We start from the raw sequence: 20,736 nt of genomic DNA, 5'->3' as shown, positions 1-20,736 counted from the left end.
ATTGCTAGAACTTTGAAGGATTAACACAATTAATCATTTTAATGGAGATCTTCAATATTACATTTGGTGAAGTTTGCTAACCAATCGTTTATTTATAGAATACGAGTTCCCAATTTTCATTTATCATGAAATTAAAATTACCCACTTGACTTTGATTTGATGGTAGCCAATATAAATTGAATTCTAATCCATTCAAATCTAAATATCAATTTGCATTACTAGTAACAAACTGAAGATGGATATCGCTTACATAATAGGTTCTTGTTGTAAAAGCTAGGAAAGATATTGTTGGTATTTCAATTAGTGAAATACGTTATCTATATTATTTAAACAACTTTAAGAAGCTGTTCTTAATACAAATGTCTTTTTGGTGTGTATTTTATACGAGATCTTTAATAATTTGAAACCGATTTTGATGATTATTTATTGAATTAAAAATATCTGACTGTCAAATAGCTTGAATTAAAATAAATAAAGAAAAGAGTATATTTGTGTATTACTTCCTGTTATGAAATATAGAGTGCATTGGACCAGGTTTATTTAAATTTCTATCATATAAAACAGACTTTTTATGTATGTTTTTGAATTTTCATTTCCGCACTATCAAAGGTCAAATCAGTCAATTTCTTACTGTTATAATATCTTACTTTAGTAGAGACCAACATAGCTTGAAACAATAATATATCTAAATATGTACATATAAATTCTATGTCTATTTGAAAGCACTCCTCTTTTTCATTTAAATTTAGGACTTGAAGTCTGTTTTACATTTTTATTACCATCTAGCTGTGCCCACAATTTCACCCGCATGAAATTTATAACCTATATGTTGTTTTGATGTATAAGCTATAAGTTTCATCAAAATCCGTTCAGTATTTTTGCGTGAAAGGGTAACAAACATCCATCCATACTCACAAACTTTCGCGTTTATAATATTAATAAGTAATACACCCCAACAATTCATACAGTACCTCAACAATTCATTTAGGTCCAAGTTGATAAGATCTTGTATTAATACTTGTGCTAGCAGACAACACAGAAATAATGGCATATTTTTTAAATACATAATATAATAATATTTATTCATGATACACATTTATATTTTAATTTACTGTAGTAAGTAGTAAGTAGTAGTAGCTCGCAGGCCTGTATTGTAGAGACTGGAGTGACTTATTATTATAATTACATATATAGGCACACAGAAAACACCCTGATCAAACGACCTTACATACTTGTGAATACAATGTCTGCAGCGCGCGTGGAATCGAACTCGCGACTATTGGACATAAACCGCTAGACCAGCGAGGCCGTATTTTCGTATACTTGTCAAATAAGTAGCGACAAATTGTTTTTCATTCTTTATTAGTCTATCTATTAATTTCTATAAGGGTTAAAATTGACTTTAACTTACTTCTAGCATTGGGGTATTTCTCCAGCTCCTTCTGCAATGCCTGCAGAGGGAACGGCGTGAGAGCCTCCACCCTGATAATGGCAACATCGTCGACCTTAGTCTTCACCCTCTCTTTATGGAGTTCGTAGTAATGCTTTCCACATACAAATATGATTCTCTTCACTTTTAATGGCTCTGCGAGTTCGTCTCCTGAAAAAGATGTTAATGTTATTAATATTATAAACGCGATCATATCATGTTTGTGAGTATGAATAGATATTTGATACTCTTTCATGCAAAAACCACTGCATGAATTTTAATGAAACTTTACAATTATATAAATTTATACGAGTACATCATAATAATACATGTGCTATAAATTTCATGCGTGAAACCGCGGGCGTGGCTAGTATTTTATTATTTTGTTTTCCAAAGGCAATATCGACTTAAAGACGTTTGTACGTTTCTAGTTGTGCGGTCAGTAGACGTTATTTTAAAAATAATCTCTGAAATGGCTGGACCGATTTTGACGGGACTTTCACTCGCAGATAGCTAATGTTATAATACTACATGTATGTTATAACATTAGCTATAATGCATCGATTTTTTCTAGCTCTGTTTGAAAGACACATTATTCTAGGCTGTAATATATCTAGAACCCACAAAGTTCTAAGCATTCGGATGAAACCGGAACAGCCGCTAGTATTTTATATTTATGTCAAAGTACATGGACCTCTATGTGTATAAATCAGGTAGCTAATGAGTTTTAATATTTATTATGGCAAATTGTTATCACGAATTCTGGTTTTAAATCCATTGAATTAAGGTTCTATTTCAGGAACAAGATTTATGTAATAATCTCATGTGCCAAGCTCCATATATTACAATGTTTGTATGGTATTCAAAGAGTCAAGAAGTTTGAAGATTTGTGATGTAAAGTTATAATATTTGTTAAGTGAAAAGTTTTGTGTTACAAATGTTACTTAGCCTTTATTGTATATATGTGTATATCTCTACAGGTAGGCAATAAAATTTAGACGCACGAAAAGTTTTATTTATTATTCATGTTACGTTACACAATTATGTCATACAATTAAATAATTCATACACATAACATGCACCTTTTAAGCACTGCAACGTGGAAGAGAGGCGGACGTTTTAAATATTATACTAATCAATATCTTGCAAGTATTCAATTTTGTAATAAGCTTTATTTGTCAACATTTGTTTTAATTGGATAATAAATTTATTATATTTATTCTTATTTTTTGTAATACTAGGTAATTTTAGGTATTGAAGTAAGATTTTCAAGTATTTAAAACAAAATATCAATAAATCCTGAGTGGGAATTTTTTTATCCTTTGTTCAAGTTAACTTTTCAATCCTAATGACTCGGTACAATTCACATCGCCCTCTAGTACCAAGCTAAGTAGAGCTTGTGTTGGCGGTACTAGAAAACTGTTAGAATTATATAGATATTTTTTTGTAAATACATAATATACGATATACTGTATCGTTTGTTTGTAGTAAGATATATAGAACTTATTCTTATTATAATTATTATTAAAGAAAAAATACTTCTATTAAAAAAACTTATTACATAATATATAATTATAACTGTAATGACTGATTGTAATTAAATAAATTAATATATATATATATATATAGAACAGACCCAGACCATTACAAACAATTTACCCATTCAAAACTATCTACGCACTTTCTGAAATATTGTTGTGTTATTAAATAGTGTTATTATGTGTCTTACCAATGACCGGTTTAAAATATGTTCCAGGTGCAAATTCAGACAGTGGGGAGACAGCATCAGCTAGCCGAAGAAGAATCTTTGGTGATGCTACCACTAATGGTTTTCTGTAGTTTCGTACGACCTACCAACAACAATGATTATTAGTAAGTTACGTCGTTAGATTTTTGAATATCTTAACTGCTAGAACTATATTTTTTAAAGACTGCTATTATATGACTAGAGTTTTGAAAAAGAAAAAGGTGAAAATGTTAAAAAGTAGATAAAATTTTTAATAGTAGAAATTTGTTGTTAGTTTATATTTAATTTTGTATTTTGGCCGACTTTTGTTACCTTTTGCATTCATGTCTATGTCTGTTTTTTAATATAAATATAACATATAATAATTTGTAATGTGCATATATGATAAATTATATCATCTACACACAAGATAAGAAATAAATTCCAAATAATTAAAAACAAGATGATAGATCTAAAATATCTGATAATAATAAAGAAATAATCTTGGAGATCTAACATAGCTATCCATCCCCAAATTAAACAGAACTTGTGGTATGGGATATGGAAACCTAAAAAAAAGTAATATAGCTAATTAGCTACTAAAAAGCGTTTTACATGCAAAGACTTACATAAGTTCGTAACATACAAATCACCTGCAGATTAATAAAATCAATGATATTTATTAAAACAAATGTCTGAAATTGTGGAGAATCCGCAATCATTGGCAGAAATGCGGAGTGCTAAAGCGCCAAACCACACACAAAAGATTTTCTTATTTTTTTTAATATTTGTCTCTGGTTTACTCGAGGGAAAAATATTATATAATCTACATTATTCCTGCGATGCTGTAAAATGATTTATGGGACCGACCTGTCGCCTCAACAAATGGAAATACTGTGCCGGCGTCGTTGGATTTACTACATGCAAACACACATTCTCCGAGTCAGGGGCTGCTTCCAGACTATCAGTCAGTTGCAGGAACCTCTCGATCCTGCACGAGGAGTGTTCTGATGCAGCTCCGTCATATCCATGGGGGAGCAGCATTACAAGACCATTGCTGCGGACCCATTTTACTGCAATGTAGAATGAGAAATACAATAATAACCGTGGACAATTCAGCGCCATCTAGTCCCAAGCTAAGCAGAGCTTGTTTATGGGCACTAGATTATGTGTACTAGATATATTTTTTTGTTTTATAGAAAACACTCAGGCCGATACAAATAAACATTAGAATAAAAATGTTTGCACCGTGTGAGGAGGAATCGCGATCGCGACCATCGGAAGCAAACCGAAGTGCAACACCCCTATACAATCTATTCAAATATTTTAAGAGACTACTGGAAGTAGTAAAAAGTAAATAAAGTAATTAGCCTCTAATATGAAACCACAGTGCATTTAATTTTATTTTTTCTAATATAATACCTATTTAATAGAGTTTTTAAGTATTCACCTTCACCCGATGCTACATAAGTGTCTACAATGATCTGTGCGCCGGTGTAGAAGTCCCCAAACTGTGCCTCCCACACGATTAAATTGTCTGGGCAGTCGTAGGCCATGCCGTATTCAAATCCCAACACAGCTTCTTCTGATAGAATTGAATTCGCCACCTTGGAAATCATAAAGTCAATATAAATGGTATAATTTTTTATACTACGATGTTGACAAACAAGCATACAGCACATCTGATGGTAAACGGTTACCGTATCCGTACCGTAGGTCATGTTTAAAAGTTATAATAATTTATTGCTATAGAACACTTGTAACTCAAGCTCCTAATTTTTTTATGATTATCTGTGCCGTCCATTTCGGCTACTTACTTCTGTTTTATTTTCTATATATTAGGAATACCAAATAAGCTAATGGTCCACTTGATGGTGAGCGGAAACTGTCGCCTATATACATGAACAGCACCATGGACTATACGTTTGTCGTTGTAGGAAAGAGAAAGAATTATGTCGTCTCTATCGCACACTGCTGGCATCATGCGGACATTAAATTGTGAACGGCGAGTGGGAACAGTGGTCTGTCTGAGAGCTGATAATTAGGGAGACAACCAGTACAAGTTTCTTATGTAACACCCGCGGTATTATTAATCCGTTGCTATTATATTCTTCTGTTGTTATTTAAATGTTTAATATGACCCTACAACTGAAGAACAGCCTACAAAGCAAATTGCTTGGCGGCTGAAATAAATGAGACTAAGGTAGACATCCAGACAATTTTTTCCTACTTTGATTAAAACTCAAGTGGTATTTTTTATATTAAAGGAAATATACCATGCAGGCGACTTCTTACAACTCCAATAAATTTTAGCATGAAACACAAATGGTACTTTAAAATATTAAAAGAAATGTACCATGTGTCAATTGCAAGGTTACGGCTGCCATATAAAAACCACGTAACAATTTTATATGCTAAGTAGCTTTGCGTGACCAAGGCATATTGATTGCGACTATAACAAGTAGGTTATGTTGTACTGTCAGACCGATTACTGTATATAATGTGTTTAGCATTCGGAAATGTATACAAATATGTAAAGCTGTGGAGTTTCGTTTGTTTGGTTGAACGTGCTAATCTTGGGAACTACGGGTTGGAATTGAAGAATTCTTTTATATAGCCTATTTATATATGAATAAGGTATTGGTTATATATTATCACGCTACATCCAATAGGAGCAGAACAGTAATGAAAAGTGTAGAAATAACGAGGACAATCTAACGCTGACGAAATTACGAGGGTTAACTAGTTCTAAAACATGCTTATTTGGTATCTGAGACGGTTAGAATTTTTAGAAGGTAATTTTTTTTATATAATGTAAAGTTTAACCATACGAGCTACTAGTAATAATCTTATGTAAAGCAATTTCTTTTATATTATAATAAATATTATTTTGGATGACACAAAGATTTTCAATAAACCATTATTGTTCAATTTTAATCCGTCTAAATTGAATTTACATGAACCACGAACGAAATTACACGAACTTTTCTCAATTACAACTCATCAATCTTAATGAACTAAGTTCGTACTTCTGTAATTATTTTTTCGACAACAACAAAATATATTGATTTGTTTGTTAGCGTGGTAATACAGTGGCGTGAATTCTCTATTCTATAGGATATTGACTCATCCATCACTGTTACCACATCAATAAATAGCACGCGTACGAAGAACTTGTTGCAAAGTCAAACAGACAATGATTAATTGTGCTCACCTCCAAGAATCCCTGTTGCTGTTTATGTATATGATTGAGAGGTATGTAGATGCCCTCGGTCAGTTGATCGACGAGCATCACGTGACGGTGGGAGAAGGTTCCTCGGCCAACGTCCTCCCCACTTAAGCGCACGTGTCGTCCCTCCATTAGTAGGGAGCCTGAAATATTGTAGACAATTTAAAACTATTTTTTATGATATATATAGTACGGGCAACAGGGCATGCCTGCTACTGTGCACTACTAAATTTCCGATACCATTTCACTTTATTATATAATACATATCTCTAGTAATAAAATCAGCGATCAACATAGGCGATTTTATTTATCGTTAAGTATTGATATATATATAAACCTTTATTATCAACATTGATAAATTAAGCAATTGACAAACAATCATACAAATATGCATGCACCGTGCGAGGAATCGAACCCACGAGCATCATACACAAGTAAAGCGGTGTGCTAAACCGCTAGACCATCGAGTATTAGTAACCGACATCGACAAATAAAGCAATTATCAAACAATCATACTCACAAATACAAATGTTTGCGTCATGCGAGGAATCGAACCCACATCAGAAATAAAGCGGTGTGCTAAACCACTAGACCATCGAGGTCGTCATAACATTAGTAATTAGTATAACCTTAGTATTAATTTACCGAATGCCAAAGCCTCTGCAGTTGCCCAATCCAGTTGGCTGCCATCCGATAACTTTGCCAATCGATTCTTGACATGAGTTTTTGCAAGATGAGTATGAATATTCTGGAAACAATTCCAATTAGTTTTATTTGCTTATATTAAATAAAAATGCTATTTTTAAGTTGCGTGGATAATTAAATATATAATTAAAAAACAAACTATTGTTTCTATCCCGTTTACCTAGCTTTTGTAAAAAACAATAATCTTTATTAAACAGTAGATTATATAAAAGATATATAATTTTAATAATAATAATAATCTACTTTTTATTGTGTACAAAATATGTATCAAAAAAATACTTTATGTTGTTACGTTGATACATGTTAAACAAAAGGCGGACTTATAGCTTAAAAGTCGCTATCGCTCGAAGCTTTTAGTAAAAAGGTAGGGTGGCGCACTATAAAAATAGAAATTGATAATATATTAACATAAAATACATACAAGTACAAATACTATACATAAATAAATTTATTATTACATAACGAAACTTACTATTAATATTACATTTTACATTTCTGAGCGTTTTATGCCTTGTATTCCTTCAATCTTTTTTTCTTTCTAAAAATTCAATCATACATGCCAAATAAGAATAGATTTTGATCATTTTTTTATAGAAAAGTATCTATTACCCTTTTATGTGAAACCACTACTAATACCACTTACACCAGCTTTGTCGAAATAAACAAAACAGTATTTGTTGATTTCAACGTACATATTTAGTTTGTTTGTTTTCTTTACAACACAATTAAATTGATTTATGTTTTAGATTTCGATTATTAAACTTTACAGATTAATAATGGAGTTTGATTTACAATATTTCTTCAATAACAAACTTGGCTCAATTAATTTGAATTATTCGAAATCTCGTTAGCGTCGATAATGTCATTAAATTTGTGCTTTCATATAACAGGATTTAATTATGTATTTCTGAGGAGCATTATATGCTCTACAAATAACAGAATATTGTACAGAATTAAATTATCTTATTAATATTATAAACGTGAAAGTTTGTGAGTATGGAAGGATAGATGGAGGGATAGATGTTTCATACCCTTGCTCGCAAAAACCACTGATCGGATTTACATAAAACTTTACAGTCATATATACATTAAAATATATGCACACATACACCGCAGGCACAGTTAGTATACCATATTACATAATACGATACGATACAATAATGTCTGTAATGTACACTTTAATTTTTAAGGGAACAAATAATACCTTTGATTATAATAAAAAATATAATTATAATACAAAAATATAATGAAAATATTTATCACAGACAATGTAAATGAAGGTGGATATTTCTATGAAAGATATATCTTCCAGATTACCGAATAGATATTTTTTATTTATATTTTAAATAAAAAATTAAAAAAAGTCTCACAGAAATATCCACCTTCATTATATATATTGCTCTGGTATATATATTGTTCCACGCGGGCGTGCCTTGGGAACTAGTGAGTTAGCAACAGTAGTTTTTATCTGCCGGTGCATTAGATACAGCTTCTTTGGAGTAAAATAATATTGAGTATAGAGGGTATTCTAAAATTGAGGAAGGATTTCAATATTCTTTAGAGCCAGGCATCAGCTACTCCGAAAAATGAAAAACTTTCAGGGTTATTATTAATAATCAATTTTCAAAGATACCCAATTGTTTCTGTAATTACTATCGACGAATGCTAGCAGTTTAATGTTTACTAAAGTATTATGTGTATGTATTTACAATAAATAATGTAAGTACTAAGCTATCTATGTATATCAGTTATATAGCCTTTAATCTTTGTCTATTAGTACCCATATCCTAGGATAATAAAACATAATACATATTAGTTTATAAAGTACGATCATAGAACATAATATTCTCTCAAAATTTACATACAAAAGTCTGTTTGTAAGAGTTTCTATATATCTAATAGATATATTAATCTGTTCACCAACATAACATGTAATCGTAAATCGTCTCCGGGACAGAAACGAGAGACATATAAAATATATAACGCAAAGGGTCATGAGTACGGCCATTACGGAACCCATCTATGTTGTTTGTACACTCATGATTTTTAGGGTACCCTACTTAAATTACAATACTAATATTTATCTCTTGTTAAAAGACTGAAATATGTGTAAGTGAATCTTTTATTTTTACTCTATATCCTATAAATTAGGTTTGTATACTTGGTGATAGACAGTAGTACATTGTTTTTGTTATCGTACCAAAACCATATCAGGTGGAGACAAATTGCGAGAAGCTCTATCGCCAAGAAGGAAAATAAAGAGAATCCACTGTGACCTTTATGAAAACCACGAAGACTCTATTAATAGTATACGACTAAAGAAAAAAAAAGAAACTCAAGAGTTCTAATAATAATAATATATCTTCACGACTGTATTTCTAATAAGGTAGACAGAGACATATATTGAATAAAGACAAGTCAAACTTGACGTGTCTACATTTCAATGGGTATCTGTATAAGGGGCGAGCCTACTGTTTCGGATTTTTGGCATTTCTTTCTTTCATTTCTTATCTATTTATATTATATATATGTATATCTAGTATTAATATTATGTATACATTAATACTAGATTTAAAGATTTTTACTAAATTTCAATTTAAAATAATTTCTTTACACAAAAGAGGATGTAACAGTCAAGTTACGACGTATGGGGAATTTCTACTTACGAAATCAGCGGGCGTTCGGACAGATGCTTGACCGATTGTTTTAAGTAAACCCTCGTCAACTCCTGTGTCCCAAGTCTCGACGGCGTAAGGAGCTGCTGTCATGTGGGACCACTGGTCTTGGTAATAGGTTACCTGGAACATATAATTCATTAACTAGGTACTCTAAGGGTCTAATGAACCTATTAATAGAAATGTACCATGTCATATAGAACTCCAAGCGGTTCTCTCTGGAAACCATCGTCATAAAATCTTAGTGAATTTGTCAACGAACTAGCTAACTAACCTGATCTCATGTTCATTTTATTATCTTCCACGTGTCCCGTTAGCGTAAACCACTAGCGCAGACGTGAGTATAATTTCATTATCACCTATTTCCATTATAACCCATAAAAAAAACTAAGTGCAGTAGGAAGAGGGAATCGTAAATAATTTACAGTCAACCTGACCTGACAATCTCCACGCGGTCCTTCTTGGATACCATCGTGTTAATCATTAAGATGGGTAAAATTATCATCCTATACTGGAGCCCCGTCAGCGTTTATTTTCACACATTAAACGAAGTGCTATGGAATTATTTAAAGTATTGTTATTAATTTTATAATATAATATATAACACACAAATATCAATTTAATTGATAGATTACAATTTTTTAAGTAAAGTCATGTATTAGTAATGTTACTAATACATGACTTATATGTTGTTATGTACTTATATATGTATATAACTATAAGTGAGTAAACAAACAAAATCAATTTCATAGTCATAAAACTAGATGAGATTGCGAACATCCTTTTAAAACTTTTTCTTGTAAACTTCATTTTAATGCACAGCTGATTCTTCGCTTATATTTTTTAATAGAAATTCTTGCTTGGCACGCGTTATGTCATAGACAATCTGTTCTTATCTGACGAATATCATTACAAGCTTTTATTTGACTTGCCAAGTTTGTAGCTCTATTCAAAATTTATGATTGCTTTTTGAGCTACATCCTAAGTTTAGGATTAATTTATTAGGAGCTTAGCTTCATTTCAATTGGACTTTGATTTCGATTCTTCTCTGTTTGGGTTTGTTACGTTTATTTCAAGAATTCAAAGAAAGTTGATTCCTATTCTAATAGTTAATTCTGTTCAAGTGACGTCTAAAATGATGTGTTACTTTTTTTGTGTATCTTTACAAAGCTGCACTGCTTTTGGTAACAATTTTTACAAAATATACTGTATCGCGAGTTTCTTATACGTAGGGTATCGTATTAATATTACATCTTACCAATATTATAAATGCGAAAATTTGTGAGTATGGATGGATGGATATTTGTTATTAATTCACGTAAATCTTCTGGACGGATTAATGTGAAACTTTACAAGAATAGCTTATACATGAGAATAACACATAAGCTATAATTTAAAAAGATATTATGTATATTGGGCGAAATATTATGATATATGTCAAGTAAATGTTATGCAGACGAATTTGCACGGGTCTGCTAGTTATTTATATAGCTCGGGTCTTAACATGGGTAAACAAGTATGTATCTCGCTCAAACATACCGTTAAATATTCGGGTTAAGGCCTGACTAAGACCCAACAAAATATCTTAATAACGTAGGATATCAGTAGTAAAATGTGGAATGACTGTCCAAATATATGCGAGATATTCCGAAATGACTTAGTTCGGACTTAACTAGTAAGTTAAGTTTTAACTTTTTCATTCATTCATTCATAATTTAATTCTTGTCGGTGGAGCTCTTGCCACTTTCCGCGATCTTCCATCATGCTCTTTAATTCTTGATACGACACGACTCCCATTTTGTTTAACTTTTTAGATTGACAATAATAGAATTTTTACTCAATCATCCCCAACCAGTGGAAAATGAAAGGTTGAGAATGAATTTCTGCATTTAGCCTCTCATTTGGGTTAATGCGGCTGAATAGAGCAATTTTTTTTGGGGTAAAATGTTTATATTACTAATAATCTTCCCAACAGGTAAAATACTTACTTGTTGCCGTTCCGTATCGTAACATGCTAAGAAGTTAATATTAGTTTCACTCACCTCAGGCTTATATGATCCTACTGCCTCATAATGTTGCTGTAAATACTGCGTATATTCTTCTATTATAGTGTTTACATCATTATCGTTCAAAACACCTTCTTTTACTAACTGATCTGCATACAGATCAGGAATTGTTCTATAAATAAAACAATTAATTAAGTTTATATGATGGCCTCGATAGTCTAGTGGTTTAGCACTCAACTTTACTTCTGATAGCCGCGGGTTCGATTCCTCGCACGGTAGAAATAATTGTATTCATGAGTATGATTGTTTGTTTGTTTCTATGTATATATTTACAAAAAGAAAATGTATCTATGTATTTATATCAGTTGTCTAGTACTCATAACACAAGCTCTGCTTAGTTTGGGACTGGATGGCGTGTGTGAATTGTCCAGGAATAGAATAGAAATTTGCGTCGTATACATATTGTCAGTTTTGTTTGTAAGTATTTGGGGAATAACTTTCAGAAACTAACTACGCGCACAGATTGAAACGTTCATTCCCCTGGGATTACTCGGATATAAATTGTCATATAGATACCAAATATTGTTTAATTGAATTGCTATATTATTGGAATATGCAAATTATGTTCTGAGAAATTTGAATATCTATACTACAGTACTGAAACATTAGAACTACCTATATTGTCGAATATCAGATAAATCTACACTGCACCTTAAATTTTTAGGGAGACGATAATGAAGTCGTGTAGTAATTACTAACGGTATATGTAGAAAAAAAAAGAACGTGAAGAAATAAATTATAAAACTTGAAATGAATGAATGTAAATGAAATCCAGGTACCTTTGTAGCATGTCCACTAGCAATATACCATAGATGTTTCCAGATGGACATCGTGAAAGTGCATTGCTATCAATGAACTCAAATCTCCCCATTACTAATAATCCCCTACTCTATAACTATAAATGAAGACGTGAACAACTGAACTTACTTTCGGTTATTTATACACTTGTACAATAGTGGGTTGGTAAAGGTGGGGTCGTCGAGCTCATTATGTCCCAGCCGTCTAAAGCAGTTGTAATCTATGAACACGTCTTTGCGGAATTGTCTTTGGTACTCAAACGCTATATTTGTCGCCTTTACGACAAGCTGGGAAGAAAATAAGAAGTTTTAAATAACCACATGTATTGCTTTGCACGAATTGTATATTTTCTTGTACTTTAATTTATTAACAAAGCACTTGGAGAAATAAATAACACAAAAATAAATAGAAATTTTATCAGCCAATTCCAAAATGTATGTATTATTAAGATTAGGTGCTTTACCTCAGGGTAGTCTCCATTAACATGTATAACGGGCGCTGCTATAGATTTGGCTAAATCAGTTACATAGTGGGATGAGCGACCTCGATCCGCTGGTTGTGTAAATCCTACCTGAAAGTAAAGACTGGTATTAGCTTCTAGCCTTAGATTTCCATTAGTTTTACTTATTTTTTAAACTTTCGCTTTTAGTACACATTGTTAGTATATTTAAAAAATTTAGCTCGTAACGACAGCTAGTGAAACTTAGTCAAAACGTCAAGAGGGCTAAATATCGTTATTTACCATATAATTATTCCCGTTAAACCCCATTTAACTATTTTAATAGTTTAACTAAGTTAGTAATATTATTTTTGTTCAGCATAATTAGTGCAGTTCTAATTTTTCGTGCATTCTATCCAAATACAATATCTGAAGATATTACCTCATGAATCAGTATGACTCTGTGATTATTTCAAAGAGGAATCCCTTACTTAAAATTCGAATACCGATTTTTAAATTTTACATCTAAAATGTATAAATAAGTAGAGAATCAAAGGGGTATGTAAGGGTTCAGCATACTTAATGTAAGGGTCATTTAAATGTCGGAAAAGGGTCGCATTATTACCTACTGCAGGCACATGTGCTGTGGATTAGCCTTGTTGATAAATAAATAAAACAATATTGGCTTTAACTAGTTTTATTTTGATCTCGAGTGCAACAATCTTCAAAAGTTACTGCAATTAATAAAATTAGGATCGCATCGCATCGCATTACAGTAAATTTTATGAATTACTAGCTGACGGAAACTTCTTTTTCCTATATAAATTAAAATCGCTATTAAATATAAATATAGGTGTTTATAGTAGAAGGGTGAAACTTTAGGGTTATATGTACTATTTAATGCCACATTATAAAAACATAAAACATAAAAATGTTGTCTAAAATGTAAAAAATAAAATATTAGGGGTGGACAACCCTTATTACGTAGGGGTATGAAAAAATAGATTGTAGACGTTTCTCAGACCTACTGAATATGCATACAAAAGTTCATAAAAATCGGTCAAGACGTTTCGGAGGAGTATGGTAACAAACACTGTGACACGATAATCTATACAAATAAATATGTAAAATTGAAGTGTCTGTTTCTAATATTGAAATAACAGTTTTTTACTACATGCAAATGAATATAAATACGGTACATACACCAAAATAACATTTACAATTTTTGTCTGTCTGTCTGTTTGTTCCGGCTAATCTCTGTAATAGCTGGACCGATTTTGACGGGACTTTTTTTGGCAGGTAGCTGATGTAAGAAGGAGTACCTTAGGCTACTTTTATTTTAGGAAAAAAATTTATATTGGAATAATGAAGGTAAATTCCACGCGGACGAAGTCGCGGGAACAGCTAGTTATAAAACTAGCTATATAAGAAGATAATTTAGTATTCATAACCAATTTATAAACTTAGGAACGATTGAGACAATTTTCAATTATTCTTAACATAAATACGTAACAACTTCAATCCTTTTTGATAAAAAGCTTGTATACTTTGATGACATTGTAAAAACTTTCGTCGTGAAATGAATGTTTAAGTTCAGTACGACGCAACTTTGTCATATCATTTCGTTGGATTTGTCTTCTTTGTTGTTTGAAATCTTCAAATTCTTAACATGTATATTCAAAACAGCTGTGCTTGAGATTATTATAGTTTCTTTCATATATTATTTATGTATAGCTTATTTTGTTTTTACTAATTTTTATTATTTATTTAATCTTTAATCAAAATTAATGGACATGGGATAAAGGCAAGGCAATGATGATGATGACACAAAATTAATGGACAATTGGCGATCTTATTGCCATATGTCATTCTCTACCAACTAAGGGCAGTAATGGGAAAAGGCATACTTACATGATTACATAACAATAATATATACGTACTTTATTACGCATATATATATACCAAATTATATGTTATAATGTATACCTATATGCAAAGAAATGGCTGATACGCATTGTATATGAACAATAGCAAGCAGTTGACTCAACTCATTTTGTTGCTTCAGAATATAATCATAAAGTAGCCTTTTAAATGGGGGCTTTCTTTATATTCTTTTTACTATATCACTTAAAAATCATCTTTATTGTAGGTAGTAGCTTTAGAGTAGCGACATTTCATCACATCATACATAACGCTACAGTGGTGAGGTGATAAATATTATGCTACAGTAACTTAGCTTGTCTTTTTCCTGTTTAAATATTTATTGATTATTATATTGAACTCTTGTCTCTGATAGATTTACTTATTGTTCATATATAGTTGATAGACTAAAGACTGCACATACTGCACTTGACGTTTTGACTTAGATGGTTTTAATGATATCTTCACTAAGCAAAAATTGAAAAAGTTAAAGAAGATTGTGAAATTCAGTGCGGAGATTGTATGTATGTATAGATATTTAACTACATATATAGAAAGCACCCAGATCGTTAAAACCATCATACTCAAATACAAATGTAACGTGTGAGGAATTAAACCCGCGACCTTCAGAAGTAAACCGCTAGACCATCGAGGCGATCGGGTACCAGTACGTGTATTATATAACTATATATCTATAGATTCACTACTTACTTGGTTATTAACGACAACGTGAACGGAGCCCCCGATGTCGAAGTGCGGCGCGCGAGACAACATTAAAGTTTCTTGGTTCACTCCCTGCCCTGTGAAAGCTGCATCTCCGTGTATCTGTTAATATTTGAAATCATTATTATCATCCTATACATCATTACTGAATGTATCCTACAGGGGGTAGGGAATTGTTAGTAATGTGGACTATTGACCCCATTGCTAAGAAGGTACCATGTCAGTTTGACCTTCACGCGGTTCCCCTGGAAACCATCATGATAATTTCTTGGTAAATTTGTCACAATGAGCTAGTTCATTGATGTCCCGCCAGCGTAAATCGTTAACGCAGACGAGTGCACTAGATCGCACAATTTACATAATACCTTTTTAAATTATGACCTGTGTGCTATTCTGATAGGTTAGCTTACCTATCAGAATAGCACACAGGTCATAATAATATAACGAAAACTTTCATCAAAATCCCTTCAGTAGTTTTTGCGTAAAAGAGTAACAAACATCCATCCATCCATACTCACAAATTACCCCGTTTATAAGATTACTAAGAGATCTTAAATTTTCGTCAGAAGTTAAAAAGAAGATACATTTTTTTTCCGTAAGAGAAGAAATAGATGCAAATAAAATTACCTGCACGTTTAAAAACTTGTCTCCCATACGCGATGATCCGTCATTTGAGTAGTCGCCTTCTTTATACTGCAACTGTTTTGATCTGGTTTTGCCCATCGATACTGGGTTAGCACACTGTAAATTTCTTTACTTTCATTATTATTATTAAAAGGTTTATTTCTTGCAGGCTTTAATGAATATTTCTACAAAAAAATTCTAAAAGTAAACTAAGCTAAACCGCTAAACCACTGAGACTGTCTTTTCTTGTATAAATGAGTTTTTATGGTAATGTCTAATGGAATAATAAAATTTCTAAATCGTTTCTAATTTCCATTATAAACTTTTCCAGAGGTTCGTTTCAGCAAATAATAGTAAAAATGTGCTACTACACTATATTATTAAAATATAACATATAAATTGACTGAGACTTTGATTAAAATATTACTCATTTATAAATTCACAATAGTAATAGATGAAAACCTAACAAATAATGAATATATTAGAATTTCTGCATAGCAAAAATGAGTATAATCAAAATGCTCTTAATCTATATATTAAAACGAGAAGCAAGAACTTTGTACCCCATCTTACGACATTTGTGCGAACGGAGGAGTATGAGATTTCGGATACTTATCTATCTATACATATAAATAAAATTGGAGTGTCTTTTTGTAATATTGAAATACCCGTTCTTTACTACATGCATATGAATTCAAATACAGTATATACACCTTAATAACATTTTTTAAAATTTTTGTCTATCTGTCTGTCGGTTTGTTTGTTCCGGCTAATCTCTGAAATGGCTGGACTGATTTTAACGAGACTTATATTGGCAGGTAACTGATGTATAACGAGTAACTTACGCTACTTTTATTTTAGAAAATTTCTTTTAATTTAGAAAAATAAAGTTAAGTTCTACGCGGACGAAGTCGCGGGTACAGCTAGTAATTTATATAGAGAAGGAGTGCTGAATACTAACATATATTTTTTAATTATGAATAAAAAATATATTAAATCAGTAAAAAAACATTACACAGTACTATATATTTGACATACATGCATAGGTAGGTATATACTCTTTTGGTTATTTTTAGTGTGTGATCAAATTGAGAATAGATTGATATTGTTTGTTTTTAATATTATTTATCTATAGTCTGGATAACAGAACCTTAATAATAATGATCGTATTTCGACCACTGGGCGACCACTAGTATTTAATAACCGATGTTTTAATCAAATTTTCGGTCAATCTATAAAGTATGTACCTGCATATTTTTGTGTTTATATCCCCAATATTGTCAATTAAATGCCATTGAAATGATATTGTATGTTATATATGTACTACTTACTTCTAAATGTGATGGATTGTTGATTAAAGAGACGCGAACAGTTTTTCCATTAACAGCTATATCTGATGATGCACCTGAAAATGTTCACAAAATTAGTAATTCGTTCTTCTTTAATAATAATAATATCCTTGGACAATTTACACAACACCATCTAGTCCTAAGCTAAGCAGAGTTTGTGTTATGGGTACTAGACCACTGTTATAAATACTTTTTTAAATACATACATAATATTCATAGAAAACACCCAACCGATACAAATAATCATAGTCATCAATATGTATGTACCATGCGAGGAATCGAACCTGCGAACATCGAAAGTAAACTAAGCTAAACCGCTAAACCACTGAAACTGTCTTTTCCTGTACAAATGAGTTTTTATGGTAATGTCTAATGGAATAATAAAATTAATAGCAAGAATATACTTAGCGTTCTTAGTACCAAACAACGCTAATGAGTACTAACGCAATGATATATGTATTTCCTTTGTAAATATTCTATTATATCTATTCACATAGAAAACTCTTTTTCTCTATCTATTATATCTATTCACATAAAAATCATAAATACAAATGTATATTAATACTCAGCGACTATTAGAAAACGAGGTTCTGTGATAATCCATTATAAGTTTCAAGATTATAGAAATACCTAAACATTCCATTTTACTAAAGAATTTTCGGAATCGTTTCATAATTTGCAGAGATCTCCCACTGCGTTCACCCCTGTTTCAGCCCTAGGGGACGTGACAGTGACTGATTGGATTTAATTTTTTTATGCAAAGAAATATTAAGAATAATTTATGAAAATCATATTGATATAAAAATATATTGTATACTGGCTGTATCCCGCACTCACAAAAACCTTATGTACTGAGGGGAAGGTAATTGTTAGTACCTAAAGTGGATTGTTAACTCCATTGCTAGCAATGTACTATCAGAATGACTTCCACGCGGTTCCCTCTGAAAACTATCATTAAATTCCTGGTGAATTTGTCACGATAGATAGATACGATGATGAGGTCAGATAAACATGATCTATCTTACCATCCTCCACTGCCCTGACAGCGTAAACCGTTAGCACAGGCGGCAACAATCCATTATGATCGATTAAAAAACCTTTTCTAATCAAAAAAAATAGTCTAATCAAAATAAATATATTTTTTTACTCACTAAGATGTGTTGCAATATCGCATACTGCTCTCGAATCGTCAGGAAACTCAGGATTCCCGTTGAATTTATGAAAGATCTTCACAGGCGGACATTTTAGTAGACCGCTCAGGGCGTTAAGTTTACCTCTGTGGGCCATTGCTACTATTATATGTTGCACGTCATCTAAAATTAATATTTTACTTAATTCAGTCTAATTTATGTTAGTCTATAATATAGCCCATATTATAAATTAATATGGGCTATATTATAAATATAAATTGTATATGCGATCACGGCAGTGACGACGGTAGTCTGCTATGGTAGTACCGATACACCCCCTTCGGCCAGTAGGGAGTAGTATTTCATAAAGGTGGGCAGCATGGTGAGAATCGGCCCACAAACGCCTTGAAATTCACGTTGTGACTCGACTCCAGCTGCGTCACGTTAAAAATAATTATAGTGATTACTTACCTGCAGTTGTAAGCCTAAAAAGTGTGGAGAAGAATGTTAGAAGGGATTCCGCGCCCTCTCCGCAGTACCGTTTGACAGCTGGAAACTTTATGCTCACAAACTTGTCCCACACTTGTGAATGTAGCATCTCTTTGGCTATTTCCACTCTCCTCTCTTTGTCTACTTTATACGATCCACTTTCTATTCTTTCTATAAACCATTCTCTTTCTGCTTCGGTCTAATTAGAAAAACATGTATTTATTAATTTCCTTTGACTCAATACTTCTTTACATAATATAAAACAAACGCCGCTATCTGTTCGCTTATACCTTTTAAATTGCGTAACGGATATTTTTTTATTTGATCCATATATCATACGGCCCATAAGGCTATGTAATTCGTTAATAGGCGTACATTTGTGTGATAATTTGCTTAAAAAGTAAACTAAATAATATAATTAATAAATGTTATCATTTTTGACTTCTATAATTTCAACTCTAAAAATAAACACCAAATTTGTTTGTAGACATTAATTCTCGTCTACTAGATCTAGAGGCAATAGCATGGAGTTTTTCAAGAAAGATGTAAGTTAGTCATAAGTGTCAGTTGTGCATTGCAAGGTTTCTTAGGACCCTTAAGAAACCTTGCAATGCACACCTGACACTTCTGGTATTTCAGGGGTTCATAACCTACGGTAACGGTTTACCATCAGACGGACCGTGTGTTTCTTTGTCACCATCGTAGTATAAAAAAAAAGAATCCTTTATTACCTCTAAATAAGAAAATTCATAAGATATTGGTCCGCAGTATAACTTCTCTAATTCATCTACCAAATTCTTAACTGGTTGTTTCCCATTGTATCCACAGAGTAGGGCTAAGTCCACGGAATCGCTCGCTGTTAAACCATATCTGGATATATTAAGTTCTTTTATATGTCTGGAATATAAAATAGTTTAAAGAACATTAGAAATATCACAGATAAGATAATATAAGATAGTAATATTATTATTATTGAAATAAAATTAATGCACGTAAATTTTATTGTGATTATAAATATGTATTTGATTCTGATATTAATATATTTGATTTAAATAATACTACTGATACTATACAAATATTGTTTTCTTATTTTATTTGATTGTTCCTGTATCCTCTGTGTATGTATAGACCGCCTTGCTCGAACTCACCGACAAGGTCGAGAAGGCCTTTGAGGACAAACAAATAGCTCTATGTGCATTTCTCGATATTGAGGGTGCTTTTGATAACACGCCCATAGAGACCATCTCACAGGGACTCATCCGCAAGAAAGTGGATGAAACCACCACTCAATGGATCAAAGCAATGCTCTCAAATCGAACCATTAAAACTACTCTTCACAATAGTACGTTAGAAATCCGACCTACCAAAGGATGCCCTCAAGGAGGCGTTTTATCGCCACTGCTGTGGCTACTAACGGTAGACCAGCTCTTAGAT

General features: G+C 32.0%; 1 protein-coding gene across 1 annotated transcript in view; it reads right to left on the bottom strand.

Moving 5' to 3' along the window:
• Positions 1–20,736, bottom strand: part of LOC131851970 (probable 2-oxoglutarate dehydrogenase E1 component DHKTD1 homolog, mitochondrial) — a 30,500-nt gene that overhangs the window by 4,798 nt on the left and 4,966 nt on the right. The window contains exons 3-18 of the mRNA XM_059202528.1: positions 20,034–20,199; positions 19,285–19,501; positions 18,835–18,996; positions 17,666–17,739; positions 16,338–16,451; positions 15,699–15,812; positions 13,092–13,199; positions 12,758–12,915; positions 11,807–11,942; positions 9,756–9,887; positions 7,030–7,132; positions 6,370–6,527; positions 4,606–4,762; positions 4,026–4,228; positions 3,159–3,279; positions 1,412–1,600 (exon numbers count right to left, since the gene is read on the bottom strand). Of these exons, the coding sequence (XP_059058511.1) occupies positions 1,412–1,600; positions 3,159–3,279; positions 4,026–4,228; positions 4,606–4,762; positions 6,370–6,527; positions 7,030–7,132; positions 9,756–9,887; positions 11,807–11,942; positions 12,758–12,915; positions 13,092–13,199; positions 15,699–15,812; positions 16,338–16,451; positions 17,666–17,739; positions 18,835–18,996; positions 19,285–19,501; positions 20,034–20,199 (2,312 nt within the window). The remainder of the gene's footprint in view (positions 1–1,411; positions 1,601–3,158; positions 3,280–4,025; positions 4,229–4,605; positions 4,763–6,369; positions 6,528–7,029; positions 7,133–9,755; positions 9,888–11,806; positions 11,943–12,757; positions 12,916–13,091; positions 13,200–15,698; positions 15,813–16,337; positions 16,452–17,665; positions 17,740–18,834; positions 18,997–19,284; positions 19,502–20,033; positions 20,200–20,736) is intronic.

This window comes from Achroia grisella, unplaced genomic scaffold, assembly GCF_030625045.1.
Source record: "Achroia grisella isolate CSIRO2021 unplaced genomic scaffold, CSIRO_AGI_Agris_v1 utg821, whole genome shotgun sequence".
Classification (NCBI taxonomy): domain Eukaryota; kingdom Metazoa; phylum Arthropoda; class Insecta; order Lepidoptera; family Pyralidae; genus Achroia; species Achroia grisella.
Note: the sequence above shows the minus strand (reverse complement) of the source record. Positions and strands in the feature narration are given on the sequence as shown.